General features: G+C 38.4%; 1 protein-coding gene across 1 annotated transcript; it reads right to left on the bottom strand.

Annotated features, from left to right (window-relative positions):
* Positions 1-1893: 1893 nt before the first annotated feature.
* On the bottom strand, positions 1894-16812 carry aif1l (allograft inflammatory factor 1-like). Its single transcript, XM_044144121.1, has 6 exons — positions 16659-16812; positions 16418-16479; positions 13244-13310; positions 8284-8325; positions 5270-5435; positions 1894-3277 (listed from the first exon to the last, which is right to left on the bottom strand). Exons 1-6 carry the CDS (start codon positions 16681-16683, stop codon positions 3190-3192), a joined length of 450 nt encoding a protein of 149 aa, XP_044000056.1. The 5' UTR covers positions 16684-16812; the 3' UTR covers positions 1894-3189.
* Between the last annotated feature and the right edge of the window lie 2677 nt (positions 16813-19489).

The following is a 19489-nucleotide window of genomic DNA, read 5'->3' as shown; positions in this document are numbered from 1 at the left end:
GCACAGTTTTTCTGTTATCGCGCATTATCCACACAAAATCCACGCTTTTGCTTGGAGTGTCCAGCAGATGGCAATGTCCACGCACAGCTTTTAAAAACAGGCAAAGGTGTCACGGGCCTTCTTTGAGCATAATGTTTGTACACATAAATCATTTTAAGATATCAATCTAGTTTCAATTCTTAATAAGGGGTGATATTATGCATGGATAGTGATATTTTGAAAATAGCTGATGATTAATCAAGCTCATGATCAAAAAAATAAATAAATCTTGTTTAACAAATTGAAAACAAAAACGAAAATACTAAGATTACGAATAAAAGAAGAGCTTAAAAATAGAAATTAGCTAATAAGGTTCAAAGCATGGGAAATAGTAATTCTATAAAACTTATTGGATAAATTTGAGTCCAACATTCACCTTAAAGTAATTGCTATTTACAGCTTTTTTTCCCCCCCTACCCTTTCTCACAGTGTCTTGGTATTTTCTCGTCCACAGTGGCTCTATAAACCTCTGACAGTTTATTACATGCTACAGTGGTTATCATTTTAATTACAGAGGTGCTTAATATAATCCTGGTAGGCCCGCCTGTTAGCAGGCTTGGTAGAGTCCTGCTTATTATCCTCCATGCTGTTCCACACCCCAGCAACTGTTCTCCCAAATGAGGCAGCATAAACGGCCCTTACATACCATCCAGAATATAAAGAAGACTGAAACCAATTTAAGGGACTGTTTGCAGCTGGTGATGTTCACACAAAGACATTTATTGCTTAATCACTCACACACATTCAAGGGAAATTGTGTAAAAGAAAAATAAATTTAAAGCATACCAATGAATCAGGTTAGAGAGAACCAGTATTAAGACATTTTGCTGTAAAATAAATAAAATATGCAATGTGCAGCTTGACATTTTGCAGAAATCGCTTTAGGTTTACACTTACTGTTACAAAACTGCCAAAAATGCATAAAAGTAAATGTCATCACAAAATAAAGGTAGCTATCAAAGTTTACAAATGGGAAAATTAAAGGGGTGCTGCACACCTGTTTGTGTTATATTTGCTAAAAAGTGGGTCTGTGGTCAGTTTCAGAAGTCAGAATCTGGAGTACAAAACAGATACAGAGTTTGTTAGAAACAATGAAACCACCAAACCCACTGGACAATTTTAGCAACGTCCATATAGCGTCTGCAACCCTTTAACATGTGAAAGTTGTTTATTTTATTGTAAATTTCCAAAAAAACAGTGCCCTTTGAAGAAACTGACAGTCATTAATATTACCTTCCCTCTTCACACAGAGGGATCTATTGTCAATTTATACTTAAATAAAATGCATTTTAGAAGTCAAAATTTGGATTTGGAAAATGCCGTCCAACCACAAGATGAGATTCAAAATGGCTGTTACCTTTGTGAAAGTTGCATGTATCAACACGTGGTCCACATGGTTACACTGCAAAACATGTTATCGGCTTGTACTACTAACTGTGAGGAGCCTAACCACAGGGGTCCGCAATTAGCGAGTCCCACCGGCTTTTCTCACTTTAACTACAACATCTGTGTGACAAATCGCAGGTAGCAAATAAGGCAAAAACAACCGATATGTTGTGGAAAAGCTGCATAAACCCGTCTTCAATCAGAAAAACATCAAGAACACTGAGCTAAACTGGAGTAGATGTTAACATTGGTGTAAACTCAGCAGCAGCACCAATGTTTGGTTAGAGAAAAATAGGACAAAGAAACCCCCCAAAATATAAATGAGTTTGAAAATAAGAGTTAACTCCAGCCAGCTAAAATGGCTAAAAACATACATCTACTACTCACAGCCCGCTCCACACATCCCCACGTTGAAAACAAAATTAAATTAAAAAAAAAAAAAAGCAATGCAAGAACTTAACAAACCAGTGTATGAAGAAATTTTAATTCCTTTGGTGTCTGCAAACAATGCACATCTTAACATTAAAATAATGTGACACTCCTAAAAGACTGAAAGCAAATCATGTGTAAACCCTGTTATGAGTGAAAGTACCAATTTCACAATAGTTTTGCGGGATATCGATAAGCTAATGGGCGGATAGATACAGAGGCACGAATTACAGAAAATGTTTTACAAAAAGTAACAAATTGAAAGGTTGATAAAATAAAAGGGAGACAGACAAATCAAAGACATATCACACACTTACAGTGAAATAGAAAACAAGGGTTAATAAGCGAAGGACAAAAATTAACACTGTAAATACCATTCGCTCATGAATACAAACAAATCACTTATTAATATTATCATACCTAATAAACATAAATTCACAATTTCCTGGAATTACAAAGCTAAAAGTGTTTCTACATGAAAGCATGTGTGGTCTTCCTCCTTTCTGGAACGGCTAAAGCCTTACAGTATCTGCAGGTAGAGGCACTTGGAAAGAACATGATTGTACTTTATGTAGCAATTTTTTAATTTTTTTTTTGTGCATTTGTTCTGCTTTGTGTGCCCGTATGTGAAACAGCGTCCAAAAAGAGCAGCGGCTTAAACCTCATCTGAAACGGGATCAAAACAGGCTGGTCTTCAAGCCACGCGCCGAAACTCAAACTCTTCCAGTTAAGAGTAATCTCTTCCTGCTCATCTCGCCAACAACTGTGAGGGAATTTTCAAAAGGAAGGTCGTGGCACCTTGGGTCTGATGATCGGGGCCAGTGCTGTCTGGCACTGCATGGAGGTTTGCTCCATGCAGCACCACTGAGGACAGTGGGGAAAATGCTTTGTAAAAACTGCTTCTTGTTATCTGATTTTCCAGAAGTGACCTAATCTTGCATTGTTCAATATGATTCTCTCAAATTAAGTAAAAATAACAATAATAATAAAGATGGAGATGCAACTTTTATGGAATTATGAGTGTTCCCTTAAAAATACAACCATAAAACACTTAGTAAAAAAAAAAAAGAATGCAACTTATCAGTTGGATTACATATACAACTATCACTGCTACATTTGAATTAAAGGGAAAGCAAAACATGAATATTCACAGTCAAACATCTTTTAGTGAGTTTTAGGCTCAGTCTTCCAAATGACAGAAACCTTGCACACACCACTTGTTCACAAAACATCATCCTTGATCCCTGGTTGCACAATAATACAATTAATCCATGATGGTCCACACAGCCACAAAAAAGTCCCTCTGCTCTGCAGTCTGGAGACTGACATCAAAGTTTAAGGCAGGCTAGTAATGTCCCGTTTAGGAGGGGGTCCGTCTGGCTTGCAGGGGGTGCTGTTGGCTTTATCTTCAAAAAGCAAAACTCTGATGGGGACAAAGAAAGAAAAAAAAAAGGAATGAAACAGAAAGTAGAAAATACAAAAAGTTTTTCATAGAATCTCTGAGATACATTGGAGATTATGAGACTTTTGTCAAAGGTTTTCAAGTCCTCTATTAACAGACATTTTAGTACTTTTCAAAGTCTGGAAAACAAATATATTTCCATCCTGTATTTTAACATTGAGATGGACAATGAATAAATAAAAAAATCTGCTGAAATAACCATATTTTGTCCTTTTACATTGCGTGCTACATAATTGAAGATTTCATTTTCTAAACAATTCTTAAAAGTCAAACAACTTGGAACCAAAAATGATGCATGGCAACTGCTCTACAAATAAAATACAACTTTCTAATTTTCTTGCTGCAAAAAATTTAATAAATTGATTACAAAAAAAAAAACTTCTCAAATACAAAAGTTAGTCAATGTAAATAAATGCAATTTTAAAATGGATTCATAGAAATCTACCATTACGGCTCATATGATGACAAGTGAAAGTAATAAAGGGAAACCCGGAATAACAAAGAGGATAGAAGTTTCCACTCTACACAACACAGAAAAGGATCTGACACGAGCTATTTAGAGTGAATGCTTGCCTTTAATTTCCTCTTCTGGAAAACTCGGCAAAGCCCCACTAATCCCAGAAGGATCAATGATCCGAACGAGTAAAGCGACACTACTTTCACTTGTTCTGTTTTCTTTCTCCTCTCAACACTTACTGACAGCATCTCTGCTCTCCAGGACAGCAGTATGCCAAAACAGATGCACAAATGGTGTACAAACAACCCCAAACTGAAAAAAAAACCAAAAAAACCAACAAATCCAACTTCATCACTTGCTGTTATCAGACTATAGTAATTCAGTGTCCTTTGCCCTAATGCTAACTAGGCACTATTGAGGAGTCTGCCTGTAAATGTTTTCCTCTAACGGGAACTAAATAATTTGCTGTTCTGCCAAATGCTTTGAAGAAATTTTTTTTTTAATAAATTTGTACCCTCAGCTTCGCCCTCATACTTCCTCCCTTGAAAGATTAAAACAACATGACAAAAGAAAGGCTTTGTAAACAATCGCTCTTATCAGCAACTCCAGTGGACTGCAGGCTGTTTAAAGAGCACACATTAAATATGAACGCACACGAAAAGTGGTATTTTTCTGGTAAACTGACCCTGTCAGAGCTCAGATTTGACCTGGTATTAATTTAGGTCAGGCTGCTATTTTTAAAGCAAAATGTATTTACTACTTTACCATTTTGCCCTCTTACAAACAGCACACATAAACAGGATTTCTGGAAAGCAGAGCTTATCTTGCTGGAATACAAACGAGTGGAAAACAGAAGCAGGAAGAAATGAGACCTTTATAAATAGCATGCTGTGGGATTCGGCGGGATTATGGGATATGGTCCCGAAAAAAAGAAAAACCAAACAGTTGAAGGCAAAGTAGGGAAAGTTTTGCATTCTGATAGATGTTTTTGGGATTATGAGATTAGTCTGGGTTCTGGGGTCCAGTCAACTTACTGACATGCAGCAGCCATTCTGGCTCTGATTTGGCATGGCTGACCCAGCACACAGCTGCTTTAAAAGGCTTAAACCAGATATATTAACCCATTTAAAAACAGAGCAAAACAGGATCCAATGAGTTTCAGATTTTTTTTTCCCCTCAGCTTTTGTGCGACTGTCAGCAGTTAATCAGCCTAGACTCAGTTACATAAGCCTCTAATCACAGCTAAAGCTAAGGGTGTTGACTGTGGATAGGCTTTCCAAATGGATTTTGTTGCTATGGTGACTGATCGCAAGTAGGTAGTGACATCACTGCTCATCATGACCGATCCTACTGCCCCCTGCAGATGGACGAAGCAGGTAAATGTCACCACTGACTTTGCTCTCAGACATAACGCACACTGATCATCAGTAGGTTAATCACAGCTTGCAGAGAAACACAAGTAGGTCTTTTCACAACTAATTCACACGTTCACTTACAGTTTGAGCACAGCGGATCGCTTGCCCAGCATCATCTTGACAAAGTCCCTGTAGTTGATGGTGTTGCTGCTGCCGCCGCCGGTCACTTCGACGATCATCTTTTTCAGCTCCAAGTGGGTCTTGGGCACTCCCAGCTTCTCCATCATCCGCTTGAGCCCCATCAAATCTGAGAAGATGAAGGGAAGTAATTACATTAGCTGAAGTTCTTTTGCCATCAGTGGATGTTATGTTAATAAAATGTCAAGCAAACTGGCTCAAACTGACAAAACCAGTGTTTCAAACAACTGAAGGAAAAATAAATTGTGCTTTTTCTTTTGGGTTGTGCTGGACGATAAATTGTCCCAATAATTATTGCGATAAATTCTAATATTATTGTGCTTAGATTATTTTCAAGCACCTTATTGATATTGGCAAAATAACACAAGTTCACTCTCTCAAATGCCAACAAACTTTAATTTTGCAAAGTACACTTAACACTGGACGCGGAAGATATTTTAAAAATCCAAACCAAAACAACATCCAAAAACAATTGCATGTAAAAACGCAACCAAAACCATAAGAAAAATGGATTATGTCTCTGTAAGCAAAATTGACCTTCAAAAAATATTAACCATCAAGATGGAAATGATCAAGCTCATTTTAATTTAACATCCATTTATAGATTAATTGCTTGTTACGACAAAGTTTCTTGGCAAGATAGAAAAAATTTGGAAAGCAGCTTTAATGTTACATGTAAGTGTACAACTTGTACATAAATGTCACAAACCGCTTTTCAGAAATGACATGCCTCAAACCTACAATCAAGGAATAGATGGTTATTGCACTAAAAAGTATCAGGTCATTTACTGTAATACAGGGGTTTTCAAAGTATGAAAGGGTGAGCCCCCCTTCAAGGAGCTTAATGCCTGCTGCGCCTCCCCCCCCCCCCCCTCCGGAGGGGGGTGGAGTTCTAAAAACTCCACCTTCAGCCCCGCTCTGGCCAAAACCAGTGATGTCATAGTTACTTTGAAAAAGTAACTTTAATCGGACTACTGATCACTCCTTGAAAAAGTAACTTAGTTATATTACTGACTACTTGACTTGGAAAGTAACTAAGTTACTTTCCAAGTCAAGTAGTAACTAACTGCAGGAAAGTAACTAACTGCAGGATTAAGTAACTTTTTAGTTACTTTCAGCAGCTGCTAACAACAACGCTCTGCCTCCTGTGAAAATCACATTGAGCTTTGCCAATATGTAATTGTAAGTTATTTTATAATGGTAACATCAACAATGTGTCTCCACTGATAAGGTTGAACTGAAGAGGAGATTGTACAAAAATAAAAAACATGAGTAATTTGTGTGGTCCACTGTTGTCTGGAAAACTCTAAGAAGGATTTTAAAGCCCCTCCCCCCCCAGCCTCCAGATTCTGCGTTCGCCCTGAGTTTGATGTCGCAGCGCACAGAGCTCCTCCTGCAGCTCCACAGCTCCGATGGCTGCGACACTTACCGTAATATTAATAATTATAACGGTGCTAACTTGCCATTATAACTATTGCCAACTACGGACACGTTTATTCGTGGCTGTTTTCACGTTTATTGCGCTGTTTATATTGGTCTCGATGTTTGCAGTTTTCTGGAGCGCAACGCGAAGCTCGATGTCATTGAGAGGTAATAAATTAAGTTGACATTAACAAAGACACAGCGGGACGGATCATCCGGGAAATGATGAACAGGGAGAGACGGAGTAAAACTACCTTAATGACGGACAAATTCTGGGATTTATTATGAGTCTCTGCTTATTTCCAAACCCAAATGAGCAACTTCACGTTCAAAAACGAGCCCAAAAAGGCGCAACCCGCCGCTCATTAAATCTGCAAGCGACTTTAAAAAAATGAAGCCCAAAGCCGCTTATAATAATCGGACTTGTCGACAGAAACTCAAAATAGTTCCAGTTTTTCCACCAACAAAACGCGCATCTCCCTCCATTGTTTACATTTCTGTCGCATAGAGACGTCGGTCACTCGACAAGACGAGTAGAGGAAATACGATTAAATTACAAAAGAAGATAGTAACGCAAAAATGATTTTGATAAGTAACTGTAGTCTGACTACTGGATTTGAAATAGCAACGCGTTAGATTACTCGTTACTGAAAAAAGTGGTCCGACGTCAGTAACGTTGCTGACATCATTGGCCAAAACATCCTCTAAGGGGGGAAACATTTCCACTGATCCCCGCTCCACACGCGCACCCCACAGTACCAACTTTTTCCTAAATCCACAGAGTTGATCGTGAGCGTAAAAGACGTTTCTCTCACATCAGTAGACAGCAAGCAGATAGCTTTTCCGGTTTACTTTTTCCCTCGCACCGCGCCTCCCCTAAAGTGCTCTGGCGCCCCCCCGGGGAGGCGCGCCTCACACTTTGAAAACCGCCGCTGTAATAGATTCATAAATTTGGCCATTGACATTTAGTAGTACTTATGAGAGTAATTAGTCTAATCCTACACCAAGAATGAAAGAGTATTTAGACTAAACTTTCTGATGAAAAGTAAGTTGAGATGAGATATTTGAAAAATAAAAAGCCAATGGTGTAAGACTACATGGAAAGCAACACAATTCTTCAGGTCATTCTAGAAGAAGCAGCTGGCTACTGAGACACGCCATCCCAGATCAGCTGCATGGCAGCTGTGAACGACAGTCACCTCTCCAAAATCTGGGATTATCACAGACGTAGATGTGAACAGGAAAAAAAAAACTCAAGTCAGAACTACAATATCAGCAGTTCTAACTTGCAGACAAGCTGGAAGTGTTCAACACCTGTTCACCTCACATCTGCTATGGGCCGAGTGAAGGAGTCTCACTTTACATCGAGGTCACCACTGTGACACACGAGCCTCTCTGAGGCCAGACAATACACACACACACACAAACATGTAGTATTAATTACTGTTTCTTTCTGTCAACACTGCAGCCTGGTCAGCCAAGCTGAGAATTGTTATGCGAGGGCGCCAGGTGTTTGATAGCTGGTTATTACTCACCGATCTCTCCTTCATCATTCAGGTCAAACTCAGCATATTTATCTGCAAAACAAACACGGAGGGATTATTACTTACAGTGGGAGTTCAATCTCACCTCACACTCCACACCCTGCAGTACAAACAACAATAACTGAGCTGGCATTTGACTTCTCAGCAAAATTCTTGACACACACTGTCTACGGGTCACACTCTTAAGACTGACAGTGAACATCTCAAAGTGAGAGCCATGAGCAGATGACAATAACAGGAGTTTGGGGAGATTAAATACTGTGTGTTAGGTTGAGATCTGGGAAAGACAAGAAAAAAAAAAGTTTAAAAAGTGCTTAATCTTCAAAAGCTATCAGGATGGGGAATAAGTGTGGGCAAAAATCGATAATTTGGAGTTTGGAAGAATGCCGGAGTACCATGTGGGAACACATACAAGCTTGCTCCCAGCAGAAACACCCTGATTGGTACTTCAATCCAGCTTCTTCTTGCAACAGAACTAGCAATTCAATTATCTACAGAAGGTAATACAGCTTTTTTATAAACTAATGCTAAATTCCAATAGCTTCATTGTTTACAAATTAAATGAATGTAAAAGTTGTCCAACGGGAAAACATCTTCACTGTTATGACAATCTCTATTATGATTAACCAACATATTTTTCTTTCATCACACCACCACTGTTTGTGAGCTTTAGTGTCTCAGCCAATGAAAATATTCATCCACTGTAGAAATGGAGTGCAAGGAAAGTACATTCAACAGGCCAAATATATTATTGTTTAAGAATTTGAACGTACAGCACTAAATATTGTATTCAAAGAGTCCTTAGCGATACTGATGTCGCACAAACTAATATTGTGATGACGATTCTGTTTCAGTATATTGTGCAGCTCTACTTAGGAACTTACAAGTTGTTGATCATAGTTTCTTTAGTTAACAGGTATTTGGAGTTAAATAGTATATTTTTAACTACATTTGCATTGCCTTAAAACATCACATTTAACACTCCAGCAAGGAGGCATTTCTGTGTTTCTTCCCTCCTTCCACTTTCCTACAAGACCCCTTTGGTCAGATTACTCTTGCTATTTCTGTCCCACAATAGATGCTCTGTGTGTGTTGGAAGAAAGAGAGGGGGGGTGCTGTGTTAACTGTGTGAATCGTTGGGGAAGAGGGACAGGACAATGCCAACCCTGTTCATAAACCCTCAGGAGGGGGCCCCCACGCACACACACATGCCTTTTTGAGAGGACCACTTGTTGTAGTGCAGCCTGTTGATCATCTGCAGCCTCAGAAAGGGGCTCAACTCAACACAACTCAAGCCTTCAGTTGTTGCTCCTTTCTGGATTCCTAAAGCAACTATTGGAACAAAATGACTAATGTGATGCAATGACTTTAGTTTTCGCTCATTTGAACATTTTGCATCACTGAGGTGTACTTTGATTAGTGAGTTTACTCCCGTCCACATTTTCAACCAACTGTTGTCTGAAGAAGCTTTCCATTTTATAGAGGCTTGCTGATAAAATAGCTGAAGCGGACAATAACACAGGAGATCATTTGTGCCATTTTGGCCTCCTGACAAGGAATGTTTCCCATGCCTTCATAAGACTGGAGGACAATGACAGAGGAACCAGATGGAGCTGCAATAATGGCATATTTTCATCTAAAACATAGTTTGAATTCCAATCATCTTAATTTTATTGGGGTATTTGAGACTGGTAAATAGACAATTATATGTGCACTCAATGTAACTATATGCATATTTCTTATGAATTGTGATTACCGAGTAAGCAGAAGTTTTCTCAAAATATTTACACATAAATCTTAAGTGAACAGATTAGAAAAGTTTATTAGTAGAGGTTTAAGACATTAAGTCCAAATTTGGGATGTACATAGGGATAGTTAGGATGTTTTTCCCATATAACATATGAACATGGGTTTCTTGCAGGTACTCTAAGATCACCTCCATGGTCCAAAACAAGCTTGTTAGGTTAACCAACTTGTGTAAATTGCCATTTGAGTGTGTGTGCACAATATTTATTTGTGCTGCCCTGGTGACCCATGTAAAGCCCAATGACTGCTGGAAATAGGTACCAGACTTAAAAATAAGCAGCTTCTGTGCATCATTAGTGTTAATAATTTTTGCATTGCTTTGGTGTGGAGAGGTCCGAATCTATGAGTTCTCACAAGACTAAACAAAACCCCATAAAACATCTGTGCAGTCTCTTTTGGATGAGTGGAGTCATGTTACTGCATATACCGACAGATGAGCTTAAGAGTGAATACAGTTACACCTCTCATGACTAGAATATACATACCAGGGTTTCCCCCAGTGTATTACAAGCCTGGCGGCCCGCCATGCTTTACTAGACCCCTCTCTCCGCCCCAGGCTAAGCGTTGCTTGATTTTATTCCCAATTGTTAATTTATAAAAATTAACAATTGGGAAGAGAAAATAAATAAATCACTTAATATATATATATATAGATAGATATAGATATATACGTATATAGATATCTATCTATATATATATATATATATATATATATATATATATATATATATAGATATATGATGTTTATATATATATATAAATCTTAAAGCTGGATTGCAAGCGTCTCCGGTGTTCCGAAAGTTTCACTTGCAGAGCAGATTTATTTCTAAAAGATTTATAGTTTATACATTTAAAGTTTGGAGCAGACCAATCACACAGCTCGCGCCTCTGCACGTTGCCTCCCGTGCTGCTGCTGCTTATCTCTGAAGTAATCTCAGAGCGGATCCCGCTAGCCTCCTTTCACTCAAACTGGACACAGGCTGACCTGCATGGATATTTACATCAACCCCCAGAGAGAAATTATTGTTATGGACAACATCAAGGTAAGAGTTTAAAACAAACCGTGTTAGCTCTGGTTGCGCAGCTCTATGTGAACCACAGTAATAACTTGTAGTCAGGCTTTCAGAGGTGCGCGTTGAGAATGATTTATATTTGTGGACAAAACATTATGCGGCCTTTACATCTCAACACGCGGCCCAGCGTGTGGCTCTGTTTTCCCTGTAAAGTTTATGTATGGTCCTGGTTGGCCGGTGCGTTAGTGGTTAACGAACCAGCGCTAACCTCATCATGCAGGGTCAGCAGGTGAGGAGCTTTCGCGCTCTCCTCGTAGTCACGCTGGTTTTATTTTATCATTTTAGTATCATTTTTCTGGTTACACCATGCATCAAACCATATCAAATGCTTTGTCTACTTAGTCAGACAGAGTTAATGCGCGCGGAGATCAGAAAAACTCGAGCAACAAACTTGAGCAGCCAGAACAGTTTCTGTGTCCCCTTATTAAAAACTCAATAGACAGAAATTGAAGAGCTACTAAAGCCACATTAGCAGCATTAAATTAAATCCCCGGTTTGTTGCGCTTCTCTCAGCGCAGTGCAGCAGATTTAACTCATCATGCATGCCCAGTCCAAGGCTGTTTGAGGCCTTGAGCAGAATTTGACCTCGGGGCCACTCTTCCTGCTAAAAACATCAGCACCTCGAACAGGAGGGAAAGTAGTTTAATTGGCCAACCTTAAAAGCAAAAAGTTATCAATGCAGTTTACTAATTTGTATTTGGGAATAAACAGAGCTCAAACTCAAAGCATCAAATTGTAGCTATGGTAACAAAACAATCTAACTATTAAAATGGTTCTTTGAACTTTTACAAAGTAAACTTGCCAGCTCCTTAACATCTTAAATTTAAAAGTTAAATAATTTAAAATCTTTTCATTTATGTATGCCGAAACCATTAAATCAAATTTATCAGCATTGATAATGTCAATAAACAAATGTTACATTTATGTATCTGTTGTCTGTGTTAAAATATTAGCATTTATGGGGCCCCTGAAGCCCTGGGGGGCCTGATGGAGCCTCTGACTTAATTTGGATTGAACAGAAGTGCAAATAATTGATATTCATTTTAATTGTATTTTTTTTGATTAGTTGTTTTTAACACTAATTGTAGGTTTAAATAGCGTCTCACTGGCGATGTTTTTCCATAACACATAATTATCCAGTAATATTTTTACTTTTCCCGTTGACTTAGCATCTTTTAATGCATGGTGGACCGCCTTGCTTCCCCGACCACTGGGCTTAGCAAGTTTTCTGGGGGGAACCCTGCATACACACACATTATGATTTAATGCCAAAAGAACACTTTTGTTCTGAAAATAAGTTTGTCACGTCAAAAACCTGGTAAAATATTTTACAACAACAAAAAAAAAAGCTAACAATTAAGTGATCAGGAGAAACTCAGTGCAGCTTTAATGTACAGAAGGAGGCTTCAAAGTGGTAAAGATGTGAACTGATGGAAATGTACTGGCTGCCAATAGCTGTCAGGGGGTTGACCTTTGGGTCACTGGGACAGTATGGAAAAGAGGAGAAAGGGGAAAAAAATAAAAAGAGCAACCTCCCAGGACCTGGGTGCTGTTTATATGTCATTGCTCCATTTCCTCCAGCAGGCCTACGCTCTAAGTAGGACACTGCAGCATGTTTCCCTATTTCCAGAACTTAAGCTAAATAGCCAGATGTCACTCTCTCATGAAAATTATAAAAAACAGCACCAGATGCATGCATGAGTAGTGGAGGAGTGGGATGGTGCTTGCGAATCATGCAACTTTGTTTCTGTAATTAGCTAGCAGCAATGTTTTCTCTGTTCCCAGGAGCTCAGTTTGCTCAGCAAGGTTCTGAATATTGAAACAACAAGCGGAGGAACGCCCCGGCACATTCCTCTCAGAGCACAGAGAGCATATCTTTTTGGAAATCACAGCAGTCCGTCTTTCCCACAGAGAACAGCAAAAATGCTCATGACCAAAGGGGCTGACTCAGACCGTGCAGCGACTAAACTACTGAAGGCACCACAGCATCTAGAAGAAAAGCACACTTCCTCAAAGGGACAATCAGACTAGTAGATACTGGGAAAGCTGACATGAGGAGTGCATTTACTCACTTTTTAAGCTTTCCAGCTTCTCTGCCAGGCCTTCTTCATCCCTGTATTTCTGGTCTTCTAGGTATTCCTGAGAAAGATGAAGCGATATTAAAACTGAAGGAAAATGGGGGGAGGACACATAAAAACAGTTTTCGCGTATTATGATGAAACTGAAAAACCTTAACGCTGTTATGACACCTTTCCTTAAGTTACCAGGTACTCACAAATTGCATTGATCGAATTGTATCTTATCTCACAGTGCTTTTCATCCTGCCTTGTCACTACTTCATTACTGGGGCACCTCATGAGAGAGTGGGAGTGCCTGAAGGGAGCCATTCTACTAAAATGATAATGGTGCAATATGCTGTGTGGGAGTCATCCACCACCGCAAACACAGAGCAGGGAAGACAGAGTGAGTCTGTTTTTCTGCGTTGACCTCGGCGCGACTTTGAAGCTCGCAATCAAAGAGGATAACCATCGCAAATGGATGGTTATCAGTGCAGACTGACTCAGCTGACTGCAGCCCTCCCACAGGAAGGTCTTCTCGCAGACAGGAGCATGCAAACACATCCCGACAAGTGCAGTGCCTGTACATCACACTGTGAAATCTCTTTTTCCCACCAACAATGCCTCACATGAGTCAAAACAAAAATATTGTACTTCTGTCTCAAGATCTTTACTGAAAGCTGTCTCTAGATTTCCCCTTGGCGAGATTTTCAACAAATTCTGCACTTCTAGAGATTCCCTGCAACGTTTGCAACATTCTGGGCAACAGAATACATGCTTTCTATTTCACAGGTTTTCTTTTTGGCATCAGGAGCAACTTTTATCAGAATCCATTAGAATCTCCAATTTGAACTGCATTATTCTAAATGCGCACAAACCCATTCAATACATTAGAATATTACTGGCTATGAAGTGAATATATTTTAGTAACTATCAACAATTGAAACACATTATATGGATTAATTAGATTGGCTGATTTATTTTTAACACCTTTATTTCTCTTAATCACAGTGATTTTTGTTTTTTGCCAACAGATGATGAAAACAATTAAAATTAGAATATTCCAACAGAAAAAATAATTCTTCAGAAAGGAAATGTGGGCTTAATAAAAACTGTGAGCAATATTTACTTAAAGGCTATTTTAAAAGATATTTTTAATCTAACAAACGAGACTTGTTAGGACGTATATTCTGATTTGTTGAATATTTTAACCTCATACTGTACAAGTTTGTTTAAAGTGTGTGTTTTTGCTGTCAGTATCTCTTGTAAGTTGAGAATGTTTTACTGAAGCACATATAGTGTGTAACAATTTGACGCACCTGTGTGTACTTTAATTTCAATATAAATACTGAAATTCATACTCAAATTTATCATACCACGTTTATGATCCACGTGTTCATAAACACCTGGAACATGAAGACTTATACAACCCAGACAGATGAGGGAGAGGTTTATAACAACACGAGGTTATAAAACAACAATAACAAAAGTTTATTGTTTTTTAGAAGCAGTCAAGAGTACAAGGGTAATTGGAGGAGCAGCAGAGATGCGTAGCTTAGGTGGGAGAATATGTCAAAATGACCAAGTTATGCTGGGTTTTATGGAAGAGCCAGTCATGAAAGAATGATATTTGTGCAGTTTTGCACAGGCCAAGTAGGGGACAAGAAAGTTATGTGGCAGAATGAGCTCTGGTCAGATGTGACACAAATGCACCAGAATTTTTCCACTCTTTTTGCCAAAAAACAGAAAACCCAAGTGCAGATAATCTTGAACACACCATCCCACTGTGGTGAAATATGATGGAGGCAGCGTCATTGTGTGGGGAAGCTTTTCTTCAGATATGATGGACAAGCTGGTCAGAGTTGACAGGAAGATGGATGGAGCTAAAAACAAGGCGACAGTTTGGCGACGGCAGATTTCAGACTAGGTTGGAGGCCTGCCTTCCAGCAGAACAGGCAGCCTACCGTAACTACCGTAGCTTACCAAACTACCGTAATACATACAGCAAAACGTGCCATGGTGTGGTTGAGATCAAAGCGTCTTATTGTGTCTGAATAAACCTAGACAGACCAAAATTAAGTTGATAATTTGTATTGATGCTGACAGACACTCTTTATGAAATCTGCAGGGGATTGAGGCATTTTCCCAAGAAAGAACAGAAAACATTTCAGAGTTAGGTGTGCAAATCTTGTAGAGACATGTCCAATAAAGTGTTGCAGCTGTAAATATAGCAAAAGCTTTGATTTAGAGGATTTGGGGACATGTGGCATACTTTTAGCTTGAACATAAATCAAAAAGACATGCATCCTTTTCTTCTTTGTGTTGGTCTACTACATAAGAGCTTACTAAAACATTGATTTTTTTTTTCTGGTTAAAACAAAAAGTATGAATACTTTTGCAGGGCACTGTGAATATCCTAATACATTTGTCCTTCTGTACTGAAAAATGAGACAGATACCGAGCAAAAGTTAATGATTCGCACACAGTTTTGCGTCATTGTCAGATCCCAAAAGGAAGAACCATTGGGCACGCTGGGGTCATCTCACCTCCCATTTCTCTAATTACCAAACAAAGAACGCGTTATCTTCAGATAACGGGAACAAGGAGTGCCATGCAGTAAAATGTAACAAGCTGCAGCGACTGTTATCCATGCGGATGCTGCAGCTGTGAGCTGATAACAGGCGACAGGCCACGGTGCATAACGGAGGGAAACACAGATTATGGGAAAATCTGGTTAATCTGAGGGGCCACTGCAGATATCTGACGAGAACAGGCCTCAGCGCGAAACAAAGAGCCCATTCGGACACCTGTTCTACCATGATGGGGAGGAGGGAGAAGGCAGAGCAGCTACAACAGATCGATGTGATCGGGTCAGAGGGAAACAGTTCCCAAAGGCATTCATGTCCGAAGGTATGCGGCCATTCAACAAGTGCCAAGGCACTACAAGGTGGCAATAAATCCATAAAAATTAATTACTATTATTGCAGCGGCAAGCTACACTCAAATATGAACTATGATTCAGGAATTCATCAATCGTAGGGGCCGTGAGGAGGCTCCTCTGTTGTGAATCCTCAGCAAGCCGCCGGGGCTGCTGCACGTTCAAAAACAAGGCCAATGCCAAGTCAAGTGTACACGACCTCATTAACTCAAATGCTATTAGAGAGGCTCGCACAAAGACTACACTCCTACCTTATTTATTTCCTCCAGTTTCTGCCTCTGCTGCTCCTTCAACAGACCGAAAGCTTTCCCACCTAAAAACAAAAAGAAGGTTAAAGTTATTCCAACGATAAGTGCGATATTGCCGCCTCTAGCTAGTCTTGAATTGGAGCCAGTCGGCCCGCGACACTATTGTAAAGACTCAAAGCTTTAGCTAATGGTAGACAACCAAAATATATATATAAAATAATTCCGAGTCGCTTTTCATCTTTACCTTGCATGTTTTTATTTGAAGGCATCCTGGAATTTATTGCTGAGCTTCAGAGACAGAGAAAATACTAAAATATCCGGGCCAGCAGGCTGCCGCAACTGTACGCAGGGGTATTATTCCTATTTAAAGATTGGGCTCAATGGGCCACTCGGCACCGGCGTCAAGTGTGACGCAATCATAAACGAAGCATCCGGCCGGGATTTTCAAAGTAAAGTATTATACCTAATAATAATAACTGACATTCATTCTTATCATTTATTAATAAACAGGAACTTTGCAGGTTATATTATAGTCATAATTACGGATAGCCTAATAACTTATGCAGGTTGTTTATATTTTAGAAAAAAAAACATTATAGAGAAAGCATAACAGTTTGCAATTAAATTATTGGTTCATTAATCCTTCCCTCCAACCCCCATAACATGGCAAGTTTTTCTTCCTACTCTTTGAACATACCACGCACTTCTTGTTTAGATGTGATTGCCATTATGGGCTACCAGTATAAAATGAGCAGCACCATTCTCAAAGTAAGTCAGGGACTAGGTGAACTAAGAAAAACAAAAAAACAAAACATAACTCCCCTTTCACATAAACGTATAACAAAGTACACTTGGTCACCACTCTCTAAACATACCGGTATACACAAAAAGGAAATCTAAATAACATCAAGTGACATTCTACAAGATATAATCACCTGAACTTAAATTGGAGAGGCAAGAAAAATGATTATAATGCATAGATTTGAAACATAAGCTATAAAACCCTACTACGATCAGATATTGATTAATAGAAGTTCTAAGAGCTCTATATAGGCCTTTAGTCAGATTCAAACTGTATCTGTTATCATTAAAGAAACTCAGTGTTTCTTTTATCTTTGTGAGCCACACACAACACTATTTTAAACAAAAGACCAGAAAGGCTTTATATAAGTCCAATACTCACCTTATAATGTCCGCACACATTCTCTCCTGTCAAAATAAGTTGATGTCAACCTTTATTTTGAAGGTAAAAGCATCTAATTTCCGGTTTTATTGTACAGAAACCTGTCCTCAGGCTGGAACTGATGCTGAAATAGTAAATCAGGGCATCTTACGCTTATCACGCTGGCGCTCGCCATCATGTGGAGCATGATAAAACTGCATAAATTAAGGGCGTCACCCATTCATGACAGAGATAAATGAAAATGCTTCACAAAGAAGGCAGAGTTTAAGAATGAAATTAAGTGAACAAGGCAAGTATCAACCTGCTTTCTTTATATATAAATAAAATAAAAGTAAAAACTCTAGATCAAACTCCTACGTTATACTTTTAACCGTTTAAATTTCGTTGATATATTTCGTAAATAAAAATAGTTTCTGTTGCATTGGAGATTTAATATACTTTTAATTTAATTTTACAACTAGAATTATGACTTAGCTTATAATTAGTTTTACACTGAGTTTTGCATCCATTTTATTCCTGGATGTAAAATTTATATCCACGGACTCATAATATGCCATAGAATGATGACATATTGTGATTTTAATATCACAATATGTGATATTATTGAAAAAAAAAACCCAATTGAAAACCCCCCCAACAAACTACAAGCAAAAATACTTTATCAAAAGAATGTATTATCTCTCTCAAACCTTTGAAATAACAGTTATATCTTGATGTCATGGAAATGTATTGCCTTCACAAATTTTTCCATGTTAGATGACTTGCTACATGTTCTTCTGGGAAAAAACAAGAGTTAAAAAAAACTAAAACTGTACAGATAATGGAAAGACTGGAATTACTTAAATATACCTGAAAATGAAAAAAGTTGAAGATACTAAAAATAATAATTAAAAAAAATACCAAATTACAGGTCTTATAGGTTTATGGAAAAAAACGAAACTCTTTACAGCTACACCTCTTTTTTTAAAAAAAGTACTTGCTGTGTTACACAATGCACAACTGAAAAAGAAAGTAAATCAGAGTGAAGTATATTAATCTAATTTCTTCTTGTCGAAAATTTAAAGGAGTAATGAGTCATACAGTAATATGTCATCAGCACTCAATCACTGTGCTCATTAACTGGAACACCTCGCAGGGGAACAAATGAGACTGAAGGGAGCTACTGCAATTAAACCACCACTGATGCAATGGAAAACCATTTTTCTGAGTCATAACCAGTAATTCTTTGCAATAATAAAATATTACTCAACCCTAACCCCTTACATTTATTGATAAGGTGAAATGACATCCACCCTCTACAGAAATAAAGAAAAGAAATAAAGTATCTATTCTAACTATATGTGTGATAAAGAAGTGCATGGCAGAGCCTGAATCACCCTGAGAAAAACAATATGGCAAGGGTATGTGATTAAGTATATTCATGTGCAATTCTGGTTGCTTCAGTCTAGATTGTGCTAAGACACATTTCCCCCATGATGAGAAGGCCAAAGCTATTTAAAATTTCTGATTTATTTCAAAACAACTTCCATAAATTCAACTGGAATTAGAAAATGTCCATTATTTTGCAACCCTTTAAGTAGCTAAAAATGTCCAAAAACTCAGTATGTCCAAAAACTCAGTACAACGCCCCACAATATAATCTTTGTCCTTAACTTTTGCACATTTCAGCATGTTAAAGAGTCTGAAAACACTCAGGAATCCGACCTTTCAGCCACATTATTAAACCACTCACCAAGATTTTGAGAGACCGACTTCATAATTAGGCTATATTAACCTGTTTATCCAACAGATAATGCTCCTGAGCTTTTCAGCTTGCTAGTGTTTACGACATCAAAATGTTACGATCAAAAAACTGCTTGTTTGAATGGCTGGAAATACATGACAAACGAATT

This window comes from Gambusia affinis, linkage group LG17, assembly GCF_019740435.1.
Source record: "Gambusia affinis linkage group LG17, SWU_Gaff_1.0, whole genome shotgun sequence".
Lineage (NCBI taxonomy): Eukaryota > Metazoa > Chordata > Actinopteri > Cyprinodontiformes > Poeciliidae > Gambusia > Gambusia affinis.
The sequence above is the reverse complement of the archived record's forward strand: the minus strand, read 5'-3'. Positions and strand labels throughout refer to the sequence as shown.

What these genes read in the sequence shown, in the direction of transcription:
- aif1l (XM_044144121.1), bottom strand. Translation starts at nt 16,683, where the DNA reads ATGCCTTCAAATAAAAACATGCAAG. An exon ending in GAATGATGAAGGAGAGATCG is followed by an intron (nt 5,436 to 8,283) that starts GTGAGTAATAAC and finishes TCATCTTCTCAG; the next exon opens with ATTTGATGGGGCTCAAGCGG. An exon ending in CGATCCGCTGTGCTCAAACT is followed by an intron (nt 3,278 to 5,269) that starts GTAAGTGAACGT and finishes TGTCCCCATCAG; the next exon opens with AGTTTTGCTTTTTGAAGATA.